Source organism: Pelobates fuscus, chromosome 12 (genome assembly GCF_036172605.1).
Source record: "Pelobates fuscus isolate aPelFus1 chromosome 12, aPelFus1.pri, whole genome shotgun sequence".
NCBI lineage: Eukaryota > Metazoa > Chordata > Amphibia > Anura > Pelobatidae > Pelobates > Pelobates fuscus.
The window spans coordinates 25,426,003-25,444,429 of NC_086328.1; the positions used below are offsets into that span (position 1 = coordinate 25,426,003).

At 40.2% G+C, this 18,427-nt stretch overlaps 1 protein-coding gene across 1 annotated transcript in view; it reads left to right on the forward strand.

Moving 5' to 3' along the window:
- The window catches only part of CDH11 (cadherin 11), a 118,138-nt gene that overhangs the window by 71,590 nt on the left and 28,121 nt on the right, over positions 1–18,427 (forward strand). Inside the window, exons 2-4 of the mRNA XM_063438157.1 lie at positions 76–451; positions 10,948–11,242; positions 15,308–15,427. Of these exons, the coding sequence (XP_063294227.1) occupies positions 236–451; positions 10,948–11,242; positions 15,308–15,427 (631 nt within the window). The 5' untranslated portion in view covers positions 76–235. The remainder of the gene's footprint in view (positions 1–75; positions 452–10,947; positions 11,243–15,307; positions 15,428–18,427) is intronic.

Consider the following 18,427-nt stretch of genomic DNA (forward strand, 5'->3'; position numbering starts at 1 on the left):
TACTATGTATATTAGTAAATGTTCTGTTCATGTCTGTATTCCTACTTCATTTTTATATTTTTTGTTTTCTTTTAGGACTACCTTGGGATAATTTCAAGACAAAACAATGCACATAGTCACATAAACATTTTCTATGGGAAGACTTGCGGGATTTACCGATAACCAACGGTTTTTGCATTCTTGATTGACCTAGAACGGGGAATAATAGAGGACTGTTAAAGTTGCATTACCAAAAATGAAGGACGTATGTTTACACAGCATTCTTCTATTCCTGGGCTTCTTCTACATTAGCAATGCCACACCAACAGGAAGAAACAGCAAAACGAGGCATGGTCGTCATGAAAAAGGGAAGGAAGGACAAGTTTTGCATCGGTCAAAAAGGGGGTGGGTTTGGAATCAGTTCTTTGTAATAGAGGAATACACTGGACCAGATCCTGTACTTGTTGGAAGGGTAAGTGTGAATATCTATATTTCTGTTTAGAATTTGACAGTAGATTCTTTCTAATTTCTGACTTGTAATGTCTCCATATCTAATTCCAGATTTAAGTTAGTGGTTAGATATTTTTTTTTGTATAATAAATACATAAATGCATTCTAAGCCTGGCTGAAAATATACATTATATTATTTTACGGGCATTTTAAATGTCAGTATCACTATCAGGATAATCATCTTTTGGAATCTGTTCAATTCATTGGATACCAAACATGGTTTATGTTTCATGTTTAATGCTCTAAAACAGGGTTAAGCAAGCTTTGGCACTCCAAATGTTGTAGACTACATATCCCTTGATGCTTTGCCAAAATTATGAGCAATTATGGCAGATGTAGTCTACAACATCTGGAGTGCCGAAGGTTGTCTAACCCGGGCTCTAGAAATACAATTACTTCCAAAATGATTTCACATCATTTAAGACATTGAAAATTTCTGGAACTCAAATTGTACAATGCAAAGCTTGAGGTACATCTAAACTCTTTCTTTGACCTTTCTGGTCAAGACTGACCACTAAGTTATACTCACACAGGGAAATTGCATGTCTTTACTACTGTAATTTTCACTATATTTTCCTGAGGTCACATATAATATTTAATCAATGATATACCAAATTTACTTAGACTCATGAATACATCATGACAGTACCAATATTTTCTTAATTTATAAAATGGGATGAGTCTTCCATCCAATGGCCTATTTTATGATTCAATGCAGCCTGCTAAGTAAAATGCAAAGGGTATTCCCCATTCTAAATAGTTATGCTTTGGGAAAGAAAGGGAAAGGAAAGGACAGGAAAGGAAAGGGGAGGAAAATAAGAACTTTTAAATAAAAAAAAATGTATTCTCGATAACTATAAATATACTTGAGCATATCTTCCTGAACGTTCTCCAAATTAGAAGAAAAACTACCACAACAAGGGTACATAGTCTTAAATAAGAGAGGCAAAGGTTTAAAAATAATATCAGGAAGTATTACTTTACTGAGAGGGTAGTGGATGCATGGAATAGCCTTCCAGCTGAAGTAGTAGAGGTTAACACAGTAAAGGAGTTTAAGCATGCGTGGGATAGGCATAAGGCTATCCTAACTATAAGATAAGGCCAGGGACTAATGAAAGTATTTAGAAAATTGGGCAGACTAGATGGGCCGAATGGTTCTTATCTGCCGTCACATTCTATGTGTCACGATTCTAGAAACCAAACACGCTAACACACACACAGAGAAAAGGTGCAGTACCGGACCTTAGAGTGGCCGGGCTAAGCACACAAAGAATAGTCAGGAAACAAGCCGAGTAAGGGGAACCAGAAGACAGAATAACGAGAGACAAGCCGAGGTCAAAGGGTAGGAGAAAGTCGCAAAGTCGGATACACAAGCCAGAGAGAACGTAACCAGAGAGAAACACAAGTTCAGTAGCAATACTAGCAAGTAAAGACCACAATAGGGCAGAGAGAGACAGGAAAGGTAAGTATTTAAACCCATTGATTAATTCTGATTGAATAATTTCCAATCAGAATTAACAATCACACGTGGGAGATATCTATACCTCCCACTGTGATTGAGGCACTGTGCCTTTAACGCCGGGTCAGGTGGCTGATCCCAGCATTTACAAAAATGGGCGGTCTCCCAGCGTGCAGCGTCATGCATGCTGCCACTGGGGGACGGAGAGGAAGACGCGGGCGGCAAATGAGGATCCTGACACTATGTTTCTATGTTTCTAAGTAATCAAAAATAAAATTATTCAGCATCTAATAAGGTAGAGAAAATTAAATGAGGTTTCCAGAATAAAAAACAAGACAGGCAAAGAAAACCGTTTTGGTTTGTGTTCAGTCTCTTGATGGGAAGGTATAATATTCCATTAAGCAAAAGATCTTCATGGACTGCCACTACATTAAGAAAAAATACATTTGTAATGACTACTCTGAAGCATTACACAGGATGATACATGGGTGGGTGTCTGCCTTTGGTCTCTCTTTCCATTCTGACCCTTTTGAAAACTCTACATTAGAGTGCTGCTCGGTGCTATTTTAAATTCATCACAGTCCGTCGGATGTGCACAACAGACAGAGATCTACAGACTTTCTGTTATTATCTTCCACTTATTAATTCTGTAGGTGTGAAAGTGAACCAGCTTTGATTTGACAGCCATCTGACCTTTTTGAAACACAAAGTCAAAGTTAAATGGCAAACAAATCTATTTAGAGAAGAGACAGATTAAATTCAATGAAACTGAGTATTTTTCATACCTAGTATAATTAAGACATGGAATTAAGTGCAAAGCAACAAGTGTACAAAAAAATAACCATAAAGTAAAAAATAATAATATACGATTGTGACTATGAAGGGTTGAACAGACATATTAAACATGTAACTAATTTTGCTCCAAAACTTTGTTTTATCTGTATCATAGGCATGATGACCATTGAGCAAAATATGAGTCATACTGGCAAACTATGATAAAGAACAGGTCATGTTATGTATGTCCTACTACCCAAGTCCTTCCAGAGATAGCTACAATATATAGAAATGCAACATTGATTTTCAAACCAGAAAACGTGCAATGTTTGTTATTGTCATTTTTTGCTTATAGAGAAAATCCACTACCGAAAAAAATTATCAAGTTATGGAAATCTGTGAACTGCACAATATTTCCAGATAATTACATTAGAACAGTGAGATATCTTGTGCAGTAGCTGACTTAACAAAGTATGTTTATTTTTTGTCATCTAATATCGCAAAGAATTTTTGAATCGCTTTTGTAGTTGCAAAACCAAACAAGCCTTCTGGCGTCATAAAATACATGTTAGTGTGATCAAAACAGACAAAACATATATTTATAGGAATCTCAAACCTGAGCTAAATGGTTTGCCAATCTATAGATTTTTTTAAAAAAAGTATAAGATATAAAGGTATATGATATAAAAAGGTATAAGATTTATGGCTGGCAACAAAAGGTGCATTACAACCTTTTGTTGTGCTACAGCCTTGCAAACCGATGCTTTGCCATTTGTCAACCTTCAGGTTTTCTTAGAATTATGGGAATTGGAATTCCACAAAAGCTGAATAACTAACTTGGCAAGTTCTGATCTAAATCAACTGTGACAAATAAAATCATATTGCCTTGAAATTGTAGGCTGGGAGAGACAAGGTGACAAGTAATGTGTAGAAATTTCACAGTAATCGATGCTTGGAAAGATCTCATATTTGATTGCACTGATAAAATCTAATTGATTGATTTATTTGAAAGAAATGGAATTGAGTGAAGCCATCTTACGTGCATCAAATATTAGGTGTGTCTGTTGTAGGAGTCGGCCAACTGTAACATGTAGCTAGCTGTCATTGCCGCACCGGCTGCTTAATCTCCGAGACATTTTTAAACTTTCTCGGTGGTAATTTTACCTTAAGGCAGAAGGAAACTTTTTTTTTTTTTAAAGATGTTGTTGTGTCTTGTTGGATATATATTGTGTATAGCTTAGCCTAACTTCCTGTGCGTTGGGTTGGTTCCTTATACATTTACCAGTAATTAAAATACAAAATTTGGTGGGTACATGGACACTGTGACAGACAGCTTCCAACTAACTGACCATATTAACATGGACATGTACAAGATATGGTCAGTCTTTAAAGGAAGACTCCTTGCACATAACAACTTAAACACATTTATCTTCACTTATCTTCTTACCTTTGGCAACAGTTTAGCCCTGAAGTTAGGGTTTCGATGCCCAGCAATAGTGATGTCCCGAACGGTTCGCTGGCGAATAGTTCCTGGCGAACATAGCATGTTCGCGTTCGCCACGGACGGCGAACATATGCGATGTTCGGTCTGCCCCCTATTTTTTTTTGTGGTCTTTCAGCTAAATGTACTAATACTAAGTAAAAATTACTTAGTATTAGTAAATTGTGCCCCTACTCGCAATACCGCGAGTAGGGGCATGTCTATAAAACAGTGAGCAGCCTGTGGCTGCTCACTGTTAAAAAAAAAAAAAAAAGCGGGTGGGGCCCTAAAGTAAAAAAAGGGGGGAGGACCTAGTGTCCTCCCCTCTGGCCCCCACCCCTGAGCGGTGGGTGGGGGCCCTAAATACCAATAGGGGGGACCTATTGTCCTCCCCCCGGCCCCCACCCCTGAGCGGCGGGTGGGGGCCCTAAATACCAATATGGGGGAGACCTATTGTCTTCCCCCCGGCCCCCACCCCTGAGCGGCAGGTGGGGGCCCTAAATAGCAATAGGGGGGACCTATTGTCCTCCCCCCGGCCCCCACCCCTGAGCGGTGGGTGGGGGCCCTAAAAATAACAATAAGGTAGGAACCTACTGTCCCCCCCTGGCCCCCACCCCTGAGCGGTGCGTGGGGGCCCTAAAAAAAACAATAAGGGGGACCTACTTTCCCCCCCGGCCCCCACCCCTGAGCGGCGGGTGGAGGCCCTAAAAAGAACAATAAGAACAATAAGGGGGGACCTACTGTCCCCCCTGGCGGTGGGTGGGGGCCCTAAATACTAATAAGGGGGGGACCTAATGTCCTCCCCCTGGCCCCCACCCCTGAGCGGCGGGTGGGGGCCCTAAATACAAATGGGGGACCCTAGTCACCCCCCCAAAAAAAAAAATATCCCCCTACCTACCCCCCTCACCCTAAAAATAATGAGGGGGGACCTTTAACTAAAAACCTGTAAAACAAATTAGATAAAAACAACTTACCATTCGATGTTTTCTTTCTTCTAAAATCTTCTTTTGTCAGCCCCAAAAAAGGCCAAATAAAAAACCATAATAACCGACGCAATAAAAAAAAAAAAACGAGCGCAAAAAAAAATAATCCTTCTTCACCCATGGGGGGCTCCGCGCAGACTGAGCTCTGCAGGGCGGGGGAAGGCTTATAAAGCCTTGCCACGCCCTGCAATTAGGCTAAGAACACTCTGATTGGCTGGTCTAAGCCAATCAGAGTGCTCTTTGTCATTTTACACAGCGTGGGAAAATTCCAAAGAACTTTCCCACGCTGTGTAAAATGTCACAGAGCACTGTTATTGGATGGATTTCAAGCCCACCAGAGTGCTCTTTGTCATTTTACACAGCGTGGGAAAATTCCAAAGAACTTTCCCACGCTGTGTAAAATGACACAGAGCACTGTGATTGGATGGCTTGAAATCCATCCAATCACAGTGCTCTGTGTCATTTTACACAGCGTGGGAAAGTTCTTTGGAATTTTCCCACGCTGTGTAAAATGACAAAGAGTACTGTGATTGGATGGATTTCAAGCCATCCAATCACAGTGCTCTGTGTCATATTACATCACTACCCAGCAATGCTGTCCATCTGCTCCTATTCCTCTCTGTATTCTACAATTAGGAATCATTAGCTGTGTGGCTGTATATGAGGATCAGTTGACACTCTCAGCCTATCGATATGCACTAGTTGGGAAAAATGTTATGTACTATATCGCTCAATAGATGCCAATGGATAGGCATAGAGTGTCAGGTGATAATCTCAGGCTATTACTGGCCACCCTGAACATTCTTCTTTATACAGACAGGAACAGAAACTATGACGCAAATGTGCCTGGTGGTGAAGCCCCAATATCAAGGTGAAACCATTGCCAACAGTTTAACCCTGAAAGTAAGATGGCGCCCAGACACATCTGCTCTCATAAAAACTTAAATAAACTTAAGTTGTTTCCAGAGTGGGAATATTCATTAAAACTATTTACACTTGCAAAGAAATTAAGATAGTCCAGTTTTCTCTAGTATCACAGTAGAGGACCATATACTGGTGTCAACCAAAGAGAGTAAGATATGGGACCTAATCCAGAGGAGTCCAGAGGTCAACTAGAAAAATATGTGATAAGGAAAATAGAAAAAAGATCGAGGCTGACGCTGCACACTGGGAGACTGCCCAATATATGACACGGCGGGGTCAGTCACCTGACCCGGCGTTAAAGGCACAGTGCCTCAATCACAGTGGGAGGTTTAGATATCTCCCACGTGTGATTGTTAATTCTGATTGGAAATTATCCAATCAGAATTAACCTTATGGTTTAAATACTTACCTTTCCTGTTCCTCCCTGCCCTGTTGTGGTCTTTGCTTGCTAGTATTGCTACTGAACTTCTGTTTCTGGTTACGTACCCTCTGGCTTGTTAATCTGACTTTGTGACTTTCTCCTACCCTTTGACCTCGGCTTGTTTCTCGTTATTCTGTCTTCTGGTTCCCCTTACTCGGCTTGTCTCCTGACTATTCTCTGTGTGCTTAGCCCGGCCACTCTAAGGTCCGGTACTGCACCTTTTCTGTGTGTGTGTGTGTGTTAGCGTGTTGGGTTCCCCGAATCGTGACACCATGTTTGCCTGCCTTTTTGTTGAATATGGCTTTATGTTAATTGTTTTGTATTAATCTCTGTTAATTAATATTTTATTAAAAGAAAGCTAAGATCTGTCTTGGCTCTAGTAAATATACAATTTCCCCTGAAGGAACTTCATTAAAATATTAAGTGAGATCTGTCTTGGCTTTTGTAAAATTTCCCTGAAAGTCCATTGCTTTATTCTGTTATCAAATTGTTAAATTGTAGACGTATTATAATCAGATTTAGTGTGACCAGGTTTGGATTGGTATAAATGTAAGGGTTAACGAGGCATGCTATAAAATGTCCTGGTAGTGGCAGTGTTTTTCTGATAACCCGAAGTGGTACAGTTTTGATAAAACAAAGTATTAAAAAACCCAAAATGTCATTAGTAACCAGGGTATTTATAATGATTGATTATGCACTTTTCAACCAATAGGAACACATATAGAAATATCAGATGTCAATGAAAAATATTTTTTTTTTACCAATTATTTCACTTGGTAAAATCAGAAATTGCAGCCTCTTCCAGATAACGTATGTCACCAAAACACATTTAATCAAACTAAAAAATATTTGTCAAATCAAAAGTGAAATTTGATTTTACCATAACAGATTTATCAAACTCAGTCAAGACTGGTTTGCTTGTTCATAATATTAATATCATAATTTACGTAGAGCCCTTTCCAAGGCCAGACTCCAAGCCTTCACACTTTTGAATAGTAGACATTAAAATTAAATTTAAGGAATCCAATGGAAAATAAGTATTAAAAAGGTTTATGAGATAATTTAAAAATGTTGTTCCTAATCAAAAAGTCAACAAATCGTTTCATAAAATAGACATTCTGTTTATCTTGTCTTAGTAGCACACAGTTATACAGATTTTTATAATCATCACAAATTCTTCAAACTATTTATAAATATAATGGATGTGGGAATTCTTCAGTCTTTTTTTTTACATAGCGCGCAATCTAGGTCAATGGGATTCAATGAAGCTCTGCATTATTGTTTGCATGAAAACTTATGGAGGCTATTTTTTTTCCGTCCATCATAACAAAATAATAATTGTCTGTCTGAATTATCTTTGAAAGGCTCTTTGGTAAAGCACTTTTACCTTCAAATTCAAGGCACTTTATCAGACAAGTATAGTGTACAGTAGTAGTGATTTTATACTCTTATGAAATATTAATTATTTTAAACAGAAATGGGAAAATAATTTAGTGGTGGGACGTAGTGGAAATAAAACTTTAAGTTACAAAAATAATTTTTTGAACAATTGAAACTTCATAATTAATAATTGGATAATAAGCACAGCCAAATTCTCCCCTACTACAATATCCACAGCCTCTCACTCCACAACGTAAACAGACAATTGTTGCTCACATTGTATAAGTATTTGGACAGATAATAATAAGTTTAAGAAAATAAAAGTTAAACTAAATGTAACATCTTCTGCCACTGTAGAGGCTTACATTGCTGAGAAATATAAAATTTATGGGGCTTAAAAATTATTTGTCAAAAACTGCAGACTGTGCCCCAAGTCTCCCAGCTTTGTAATCACTGTAAAAAGTTACAAGGGTTATGGTGCGTGTAGAGACCCTTTAAATTATGTTACTATGCTTTTACACATATATTTACATGATGATGTTTCACATATTGGAGAGAAGCCAGATTTATTCATGTGTAGGTGAGAGAGATTAACCAAACAATTTATAACATGTTCAGTTAGACTTGTTGTGGTATGAAAGACCAAAATACTGCCTGGTATTGTGATCCAAAATTGTTCAGGGTTAATAATGATGTCCATGGTCCTTTTACAATTACGGAAATAAAGGGGTCAATCATTAAAACCTCAGCCATTAGTGATTAACTCATTCTATAATTAAAAGAACACAGCAGTCTTAGTGGTTACAGTGCCTGGAGTTGACGCGCGATGGTCTTGCATCACTACTAAACAGTTTACTCCCCATTTAGCAGAGATTATTGGGTCCCTGACAGCATGCAACCTGACCTCCATTGACAATATCGCAAAGCTCTGCTTCTTCTTTGCGCCGTATCAATTTAAACCAGTAACTGAGGCAGTAATTGACTGAGAGTTTGCTTGTGATCTATTTTGTGTATGGCACTGTATTGCTTATGGTTTCAAGCTGGTTCTCTTCTTCTCCTTGAAGATTCCAGACCCAATACTGATTTTAAATTTGAAGGTTATTCCGTAAACTATGAAACTCAGCACATTAAAGGAGCACTATAGTGGCAGGAAAACAAACTCGTTTTCCTGGCACTATAGTGTCATTAGGTCCCCCCCATCCCCCCAACCTCAGGGCCCCCCTCCCGCAGTGCTGAATGGGTTAAAACCCTTTCAGTCACTTACCTTTCTCCAGCGCCGGGCTCCCTCGGTGCTGGGGAACTCTCCACCCCTGCCGAAGTCAGATCCGAATGCGCATGCTCGGCAAGAGCCGCGCAGGCATTCAAACAGCCCATAGGAAAGCATTACTCAATGCTTTCCTATGGATGTCCAGCGTCTTCTTACTGTGATTTTCACAGTGAGAATCGTGGAAGCAGCCTCTAGGGCTGTCAGTTTCTCTGAAACTGCTATGTTTTCAGCTGCAGTGTTAAAACTAGAGCTACCTGGAACCCAGACCACTTAATTGAGCTGAAGTGGTCTGGGTGCCTATAGTGGTCCTTTAAATTTAAACTTCAAAGCCGACGTTAACACAGGCAAGCTATGACTATAGATGAGTTGGAGACAAAGGGTAGGGACCATTTTCACAGAACCTCCACAGTAACAAAAATAATGAGAATCCTCAGGATTCGGTATCTGGGATAATGCTGGTTAATTCAGGCATCAAACAAGAAAATGCAATGTGTGATGGATGAACAAACCACTATTATACCATTTGCTGGGTGCAGAACTTTCTCTTTTATTCTTATAATCGAGTTGGAACATATTTTTCAGATCGGCCAGTTTCGCTTCAGTTTTGAGATTTAAAATTAATCTGCTGCAATTCAAAGATTAATTACTAACTATTCTGGTCTTGATGGAGGTTTCATATTCATTTTAACAACATAACAAATGTTTCAAATGACATAAATGCACAAATCTGAAAGTTCTCTAATAGTGTTTTTTTGTATTTCAGAGCCTTGTTTGAGCTATTTGTGGCATCTGTACTATTTATGTGGTATGAATAGGTCTGAGTAACAAATACAATGCTCTGACGCCTACTCCTTGTACCAAGGAAAATCTTGCTATAAGACACAGATCTTGAATCAAAGTATTTAGCTTTAAAACCCAGAGACAGCAGTAGAAAATCTAGAGAGTTTTTCAGAGCAGTGATTAAACATTATGTGTTATGTTTCTTATTACAATGTCTGTTAAGATTTGGAATGCAATATATTTACCAGAATTAAAGGGGGCATATCAGTTCAGCTCTGATGAAGACAGGAGGATTATACACACATTTTTAAAAATAGATAAAGGCACTTGCTTTTTAAATAGATAAAGGCACATGCTTCCATTGGGGGTATATCTTCTAAACATTTTATTTTTTTTGGAATTTGGGCAGTTGAGTGCCCCTTTAAATATATGTTTCTTAAAGGAAAACTGACCTGTCTCTGGAATTCACACCATTGGAAAAATAAATTCTGAAAAACATCTATAACTTGAATTAAACTTTTTTTCTTGAGAGAATCTGTTCTCTTTTTGTATCAAAGATTGAGTTAAATAAATCATAATCCAGCTCAGACAATTGAAAGCCATGGCAAATATTACAGATGAAGAAGAGGAACATAAATATTGTTTAATGTCTACTCTTTATGCTTTCTCTATTCTGTCAAAATTAAGTGCAAGAGACAGAGCTCTTTTTAACAATGCTTTCAGGGAGCTGAGATGGTGACCCTCAAGTTGAAAGATAAAGATGATAGCTTTCGGCATTTAATTATTTTTCAAACCTAATAAATACATATTTATTAAATGTACAGGTGAATAACTATTATATTAAAAATTATGGAAAATTGCGGGTTCCCTTTAATTGTTACTAACAACATTTTTTGTTTGGTTTTATAGCTGATTAATTAATTGTATATTTTCTGTATATTGTTCAAATTAGCCTTGTTAATGTCTTCATTTACTTGTGTTTTGATGTAGCTTCACTCAGATGTCGATTCTGGCGATGGGAAGATCAAGTACATACTCTCAGGGGAAGGTGCTGGGACCATTTTTGTTATTGATGACAAATCAGGGAATATTCATGCGACCAAGACCCTGGACAGAGAAGAAAGGGCTCAATATACATTGATGGCTCAAGCTGTCGAAAGGGAGACGAATAAACCGCTGGAACCACCGTCAGAGTTCATTGTCAAGGTCCAAGATATAAATGATAATCCTCCAGAATTCTTGCATGAAAATTACCATGCAAATGTTCCAGAGATGTCCAATGTGGGTATGTTGATTTTCAAAGATACAATATGATTAGAATGCTATCACTATATTCATTAATTCTCCTGCAGTTAAACTTGTTCTCGGATTTGGGCAGTTCTTCCTGCCTGTGCTTCTGTGATTTCATGAATTTCACATACCTGTAGATTCTCACAATTTTAGGAGCATTATTTTTTTCTCTGTCTGGATCCTTCCATTGATCCTTCTTTGATGATACATGCATTATACATAAATGTGTGTTTGACATGAGGACACGGCTGGTTAGTTTAGAATTAGTTTGCTTGAGATTCAAATGCAAGCTTGGGTAGCCTCATGCACTTTATTTAATAGGCAATGCAGACAATTGTGGTCCTTAATTAATAATTAATACTTTTATATTACCATGAAATAATATGAAAATAATCATTATAAAGCAGTCTGGACGTAATTACCAGTCATCAACATCATCACTAACCAACACAAAGATAGGCCTCACAATATTTTTTTAATGGTTTCTCCATACCAAAATGTGGAAAAGAGAATTAGAATTCTGAAGACTCATTGTTTAATGTTTCAAATATTCTTTCCTAAAGACGTGGGAGGTTCAGTGTCCTCATTGACTGAAAATAATACAAAAATTAATTATTTAATTGTTAACAATGAATTACCCTTCAACACAAAGTCTATACTCTAGCTGATATTACACTTTTAATGGAATCATTTATGATGCAAATGCTTGCTCTCGGACAGCATACCACTCAGTATTGATATTATTATTGTATTGATTCCTATCATTTCAACTTCAAGTGCTTTAGCGAACCTTTTTGCCATTACCATTAAAAAAAAAAAAAAAAAAAAAAACCTTTTTAAGGGATAATTAACTTCCAATGTCCACTGGGGTCAATTCCATTACAAATTCTCCATTGATGTTCTAGAGAAATTTAGCTGAAAAATATGTCCCAGATGGACCATTTAAAAACCTAATCAAGTACCTTTCGGTCTCTTGTTGCATTGGGAAGTCATCAAATAAGGCCCTTTTTAAAAAATGTAAATCTAATCGAGATGAGATATTTTTTTTTATTTAAATACTCACCTAATGTCAATGAATGTCTTGTGGTTCAATTATAGACTATGGTAAAATCAATCTCTTGTTATATAGAAAATCCTTAAGCAAGTTTAATCATTGTAGTGCCATTGGGGATTTTGAAGTGAGCAAGTCCAAGCTGCTAAGTTGGTTTAGTGTGAAGCTGCTAATATTTGCTAATTAAAAAAAAAAAAAGTGCATTGGCTTAAATTAATTTTAATTAAAGGGTCACTACAAGTTCCAAAACTAGTACTGGTTACTGAAGTGGTTATGGTGCTAGAAAACTATGTTTAATTTATCCACATGATCCATTCAACTATTTGCACAGCAGTAGCACGCCATGTAATGATATGCAATGTAATTAGAGAATATAAGCGCTAGGATTTATGGAGATTCTGCTTCATTATGTCCCTGTTAACCATTTAAAATGCACTGAATTAAAATAGTTACCTTTTTAATTCAGAGGAGCTGATTAGATTAACTGTTATCTGGGCAATCAAATAGAGAAATAGAGATTAAAGGGGCACTATATGCACCAAAACAATTTTAGCTTAATGAATCAGTTTTGGTGTCTCAATCATGCCCCATGCAGTCTCATTGTTCAATTCCCTGCCATTTGGGAGTTAAATCACATTGTTTATACAGCAATAGTCACACCTCCCTGCATGTTACTTGCACAGCCTTACAAGACACTTCTTGCAAAGAGAGATCTAAGTTTTAACCCCTTAAGGACACAACTTCTGGAATAAAAGGGAATCATGACGGAATATTTCCGTCATGTGTCATTAAAGGGTTAAACTTCCTTTGTTGAATATTCTGTTTAATTTAGAATTGACTATCTCTCGCAGAAGCCTCCTATATGTGAATAAAGCACAATTTACAGAGTAGGAGATTTAAAAAAAATCTAAAGCAAGTTAACATCTGATTGAATATGAAAATAAAATTAATGCAGGCTGCTTCATTAAGCTAATCTTGTTTTGATGTTTATAGTATCCTTTAAAGCATGGCCAAATCCTCTTACACCTCAGTGCTTACAGTATGTACTGCATCTCATTCTAATCATAGCTGGGTTGCAATGTGTGCACGCATTATGCATATATTTGGTGTGATAAAGATGTAGTGAAATCCCCTAATAATGATGTCTGCAGCTCTGAGAAAGGACTAAGAGTGCCCATGGAAAGCTGCTGTGTTTGTTAAAGGACCAATATAGTGCCAAGAAAACAAACTCGTTTTCCTGGCACTATAGTGTTAATAGGTCCCCCTCATCCTCATGGCCCCCCTCCCGCCGGGCTCTAAGGGCAGGAAGGGGTTAAACACTTACCTTTCTCCAGCGCCAGACTATCCTCGGCGGTGGGGACTATCCGCCTTCTTTCCCCGTCATCGGCTGAATGCGCATGCATGGCAAGAGCCACGCGCGCATTCAGTCAGTCCATAGGAAAGCATTCTCAATGCTTTCCTATGGATGCTGGTGTCTTCTCACTGTGAAAATCACAGTGAGAAGCGCGGAAGCGCCTCTAGCGGCTGTCAATGAGACAGCCACTAGAGGCTGGATTAACCCATATGTAAACATAGCAGTTTCTGCTATGTTTACAGCAAGCAGGGTTAACCCTAGATGGACCTGGCACCCAGACCACTTAATTAAGCAGAAGTGGTCTGGGTGCCTATAGTGGTCCTTTAAACTACGTGGATACAATTTGGCAAAAACTGGTGGCCTGGACTCATAGCACCCAACTACTATGACTTCTACAATAAATGATAGTTGTTATGGTACTTAGAGTGTACCTTAGGAAATTATAATTTTAAATCCCTCCTTTGACTGTGAAGGGTGTATGTATTTGAAAGATTTAGTCTATTCCTGCATTCCATCAAAAGCAGTTTCTTTTTATTAGGATATTATGACAGTGTGAGAGTGAAGAAAATGCCTCCGTATATATAACAAAGTAACTTAATATTTGAAAGAATGAAGATTAATCATTCAAAGCAAGTAGAACCCATACCTGTATTCATTGCTGGGGATTTGTGGGAACTAAAAACTAAAAACTCTTCTACACACTAGCTCAGATATACTACCACCATCACATTTTTTCCTATACCCAAACTTAATATAAGAGAACCACAAATAAAATATGGGTAGAGGTACTAAATTTGTGCAGATCCTGCACAACTACTTAGCTGATTACGCCCAGAAGAATTGCACAAATATATTCATTCTATATCATCACACAACAAACATTTCTTTTAGCTATTTTTTACATCAAACTAAATAATCGTTCAATATTGGTGATTTAAAAAAACATCAAAACCTTCTTAAATTCCCAAAACACCAATTCCTGGATATTCAAAAAACTCCAAGATACACGTATATGTAGCTTTTTTGGACGTAGAATCTTTTCCTTTTCCAAAGTTTTTAACTCCAAAAGCTTCCTTCACAAAAAAAATTTACGAAAAAAAGAAAAAAAAAGAAAAAACAAGCAAAAAATAAAAACAGTTTTGAAATCTCACAACTACCTTACATTTTTGGAGGAGACATCATTTGAGACCTTCATTCAGAAATCATACATTTTGTCACATGCATGTGTTTCAAAATCTGCAGAAAATCGGCACCAATTAATTAGTACCTTATACATCAAAGCACAGACATCATTACCATTTTCAAACCTTGTTCTGTAACACCAAGTACCGAACTCTTATTGTACATATTTTAAATTGCTTTATTGCATTAATTACATCTCTAAGTAACCTCTTGCCGTGTAATGTAATCTTGAAGTAGCTACTTGGATTTTTAAAATGGTACAATAGCCGTAATCACAGCTAGACTGGCATATATTATTTGGGGATTTTAAAATGCTCATGCAAAATGTTCACAATTAATTAGACACAAAATGCTGATTTTGTGTGTCTTTATGAATAACTCATTAAAGCAGTGCGAGCTCTTTATACTATCGCTAAAGTTAATGTTAACCACGATGATGTACGTATTCATCATTTCTTGTATGTATTCTACAGGTACATCCGTTATTCAGGTAACAGCTTCAGATGCAGATGATCCTACGTATGGAAACAGCGCCAAGCTTGTGTACAGTATTTTGGAAGGCCAACCATATTTTTCAGTGGAAGCACAAACAGGTACTTTATTTTGATGAAGAATGTCTAGGTCAAAACTGCAGTCCAAGGCTGGTTTCTACTCACTGGTCCTTTTGGATCTCGGACAATGCTTTTTTTTTTTTTTTTTTTTTTTTAGTGTGTTTAAAACATTATCCATTGTTACATTGGGTATCTCCAGAAATGCAGTATGGAGTCTGAAACACTATGCTTATTTGCATATCTAGCAGGGAACTTTGGGATAGTTGTGTAAATGTGATTTCTTGAGTGTTTCTGTGCCCCAGAAGGGCTTCTCAAAGTCCAACTTGAGATATGCAGGTAATGCATAAGATTAATTTTTCTATTTGCACTGTTACTTTTTTTGTGTGTTTGATTTCACCACTATCTTTTCGGTACCTGGCTATATCATCTTAGTCTTTACAGCTACCATTGTTGACCTGGTAACATTTTTACCATATTGTGTTTACGTCAAACTTGAAAATGTAGGAACATTGTTAGATTGCTTACAGTGGCTTTAACACAGTTGTCATAAAATGTATCTTTTCTATGTGTTAAAAGTTGAATGCGGAGACCCTGGAGCATTGCCTGCCATGAGTTTGTCTTTGCACTGATGTATTTAAAAAATAACAAGATACTTTTTGTAAAACACATCATGATTATGAAATATATATAGAATTTACAAGTAAGAGAAAAGACTTTAAGTGGATTTAATATTAGTAGGAGTACAAATGGCACACCAAAGATTAATTAAAATGGCATTAATAGCTAGTCACCATCTGTAAAATGTCAGATTCCATGGCTATAAAATCTCTCGAATTTGCAAATCAAGACACATTGTTTCAAATTATTATTAAAGGAATACCATAGTGCCAGGAATACAAACATGTTTTCCTGACACTATAGTGTTACACTAACTATTTAGCTCCTCTGCTCCCCTCCAATTGCAGTAAAAAGATTTTTAAACATACTTTTTCCCCATGGGCTAGCCCCGCCTCCATGGTTGAGATCATCAATCTAGATCAGTGATGGCGAACCTTTTTGAGCCCGAGTGCCCAAACCGCAATACATGCCAACTTTTTTTTTCTTAAAGTGCCAACACGGCAATTGCGTGTGAGTGTGTGGGGTGTGTGTGTGTGTGTGTGTGTATGGGGGGGGGGGGGGTGCGTGTGTGTGGGGTGTGTGTGTGTGGGTGTTGTATGTGAGGGGTGCTGTGTGTGTGTATGAGGGGTGCTGTGTGTGTGTATGAGGGATGCTGTGTAAGTGTGTGTGGGGTGCTGTGTAAGTGTGTGTGGGGTGCTGTGTGTGTGTGTGTGGGGTGCTGTGTGTGTGTGTGGGGGGTGCTGTGTGTGTGGGGGGGGGGTGCTGTGTGTGTGGGGGGGTGATGTGTGTGTGTGGGGGGTGCTGTGTGTGTGGGGTGCTGTGTGGGTGTGTGTGTGTGGGGGGGTGCTGTGTGTGTGTGTGTGGGGGGGTGCTGTGTGTGTGTGTGTGTGTGAGGGGGGTGCTGTGTGTGTGTGAGGGGGGTGCTGTGTGTGTGTGAGGGGGGTGCTGTGTGTGTGTGGGGGGGTGTGCTGTGTGTGTGAGAGGGGTGCTGTATGCGTGTGTGAGAGGGGTGCTGTGCTGTGTGGGGGGTGGGGGTACTGTGTGGGGGGTAGGGATACTGCTGGCGGGGTATGGGTACTGCTGTGGGGGGTAGGGATACTGTGTGTGGGGGGTAGGGATACTGTGTGGGGGGGTAGGGGTACTGTGTGTGGGGGGTAGGGGTACTGCTGGGAAGTAGGGGTACTGCTGAGGGGTAGGGGTACTGTGTGGGGGGTAGGGGTACTGCGTGGGGAGTAGGGGTACTGCTGAGGGGTAGGGGTACTGCGTGGGGGGTAGGGGTACTGCTGAGGGGTAGGGGTACTGTGTGGGGGGGTAGGGGTACTGCGTGGGGGGATAGGGGTACTGCGTGGGGGGGTAGGGGTACTGCGTGGGGGGTAGGGATACTGCTGGGGGGTGTAGGGGTGCTGTGGGGGGTATGGGTACTGTGTGTGTGGGTAGGGGTACTGTGTGTGGGGGGATAGGGGTACTGTGTGTGGGGGGTAGGGGTGCTGTGTGTGGGGGGGTAGGGGTACTGCTGGGGGTGGTAGGGGTACTGCTGGCGGTGGTAGGGGTGCTGGGGGGTAGGGGTGCTGGGGAGATAGGGTGGTGCTGGGGAGATAGGGGTGGTGCTGTGGGGGGTAAGGGTACTTCTGGGGTGGTGGGGTGGTGCTGTGGGGGGTAGGGGTTGGTGCTGGGGAGATGGGGTGGTGCTGTGGGGGGTAAGGGTACTTCTGGGGGGTAGGGTGCTGCTGGGGGGGTGGGGTGGTGCTGTGGGGGGTAGGGGTGGTGCTGGGGAGATAGGGGTGGTGCTGTGGGGGTAAGGGTACTTCTGGGGGGGTAGGGTGCTGCTGGGGGGTGGGGTGGTGCTGTGGGGGGTAGGGGGGGTGCTGGGGAGATGGGGTGGTGCTGTGGGGGGTAAGGGTACTTCTGGGGGGGTAGGGTGCTGCTGGGGGGGTGGGGTGGTGCTGTGGGGGGTAAGGGTACTTCTGGGGGGGGTAGGGTGCTGCTGGGGGGTGGGGTGGTGCTGTGGGGGGTAGGGGTGGTGCTGGGGAGATAGGGGTGGTACTTCTGAGGGGGTAGAGTGCTGCTGGGGGGTGGGGTGGTGCTGTGGGGGGTAGGGGTGGTGCTGGGGAGATAGGGGTTGGTGCTGTGGGGGGTAAGGGTACTTCTGGGGGGGTAGGGTGGTGCTGTGGGGGTAGGGGTGGTGCTGGGGAGATAGGGGTGGTGCTGGGGAGATATGGGTGGTGCTGTGGGGGGTAAGGGTACTTCTGGGGGGGTAGGGTGCTGCTGGGGGGTGGGCTGGTGCTGGGGAGATAGGGGTGGTGCTGGGGGGGTAAGGGTACTTCTGGAGGGGTAGGGGTGCTGTGTGTCAGTATCCCCCTCCCCCTCCCTCCCTCCTTCTTACCTTTAATGAAGTGGGGGGGGGACACAGCCATCCCTGGTGGT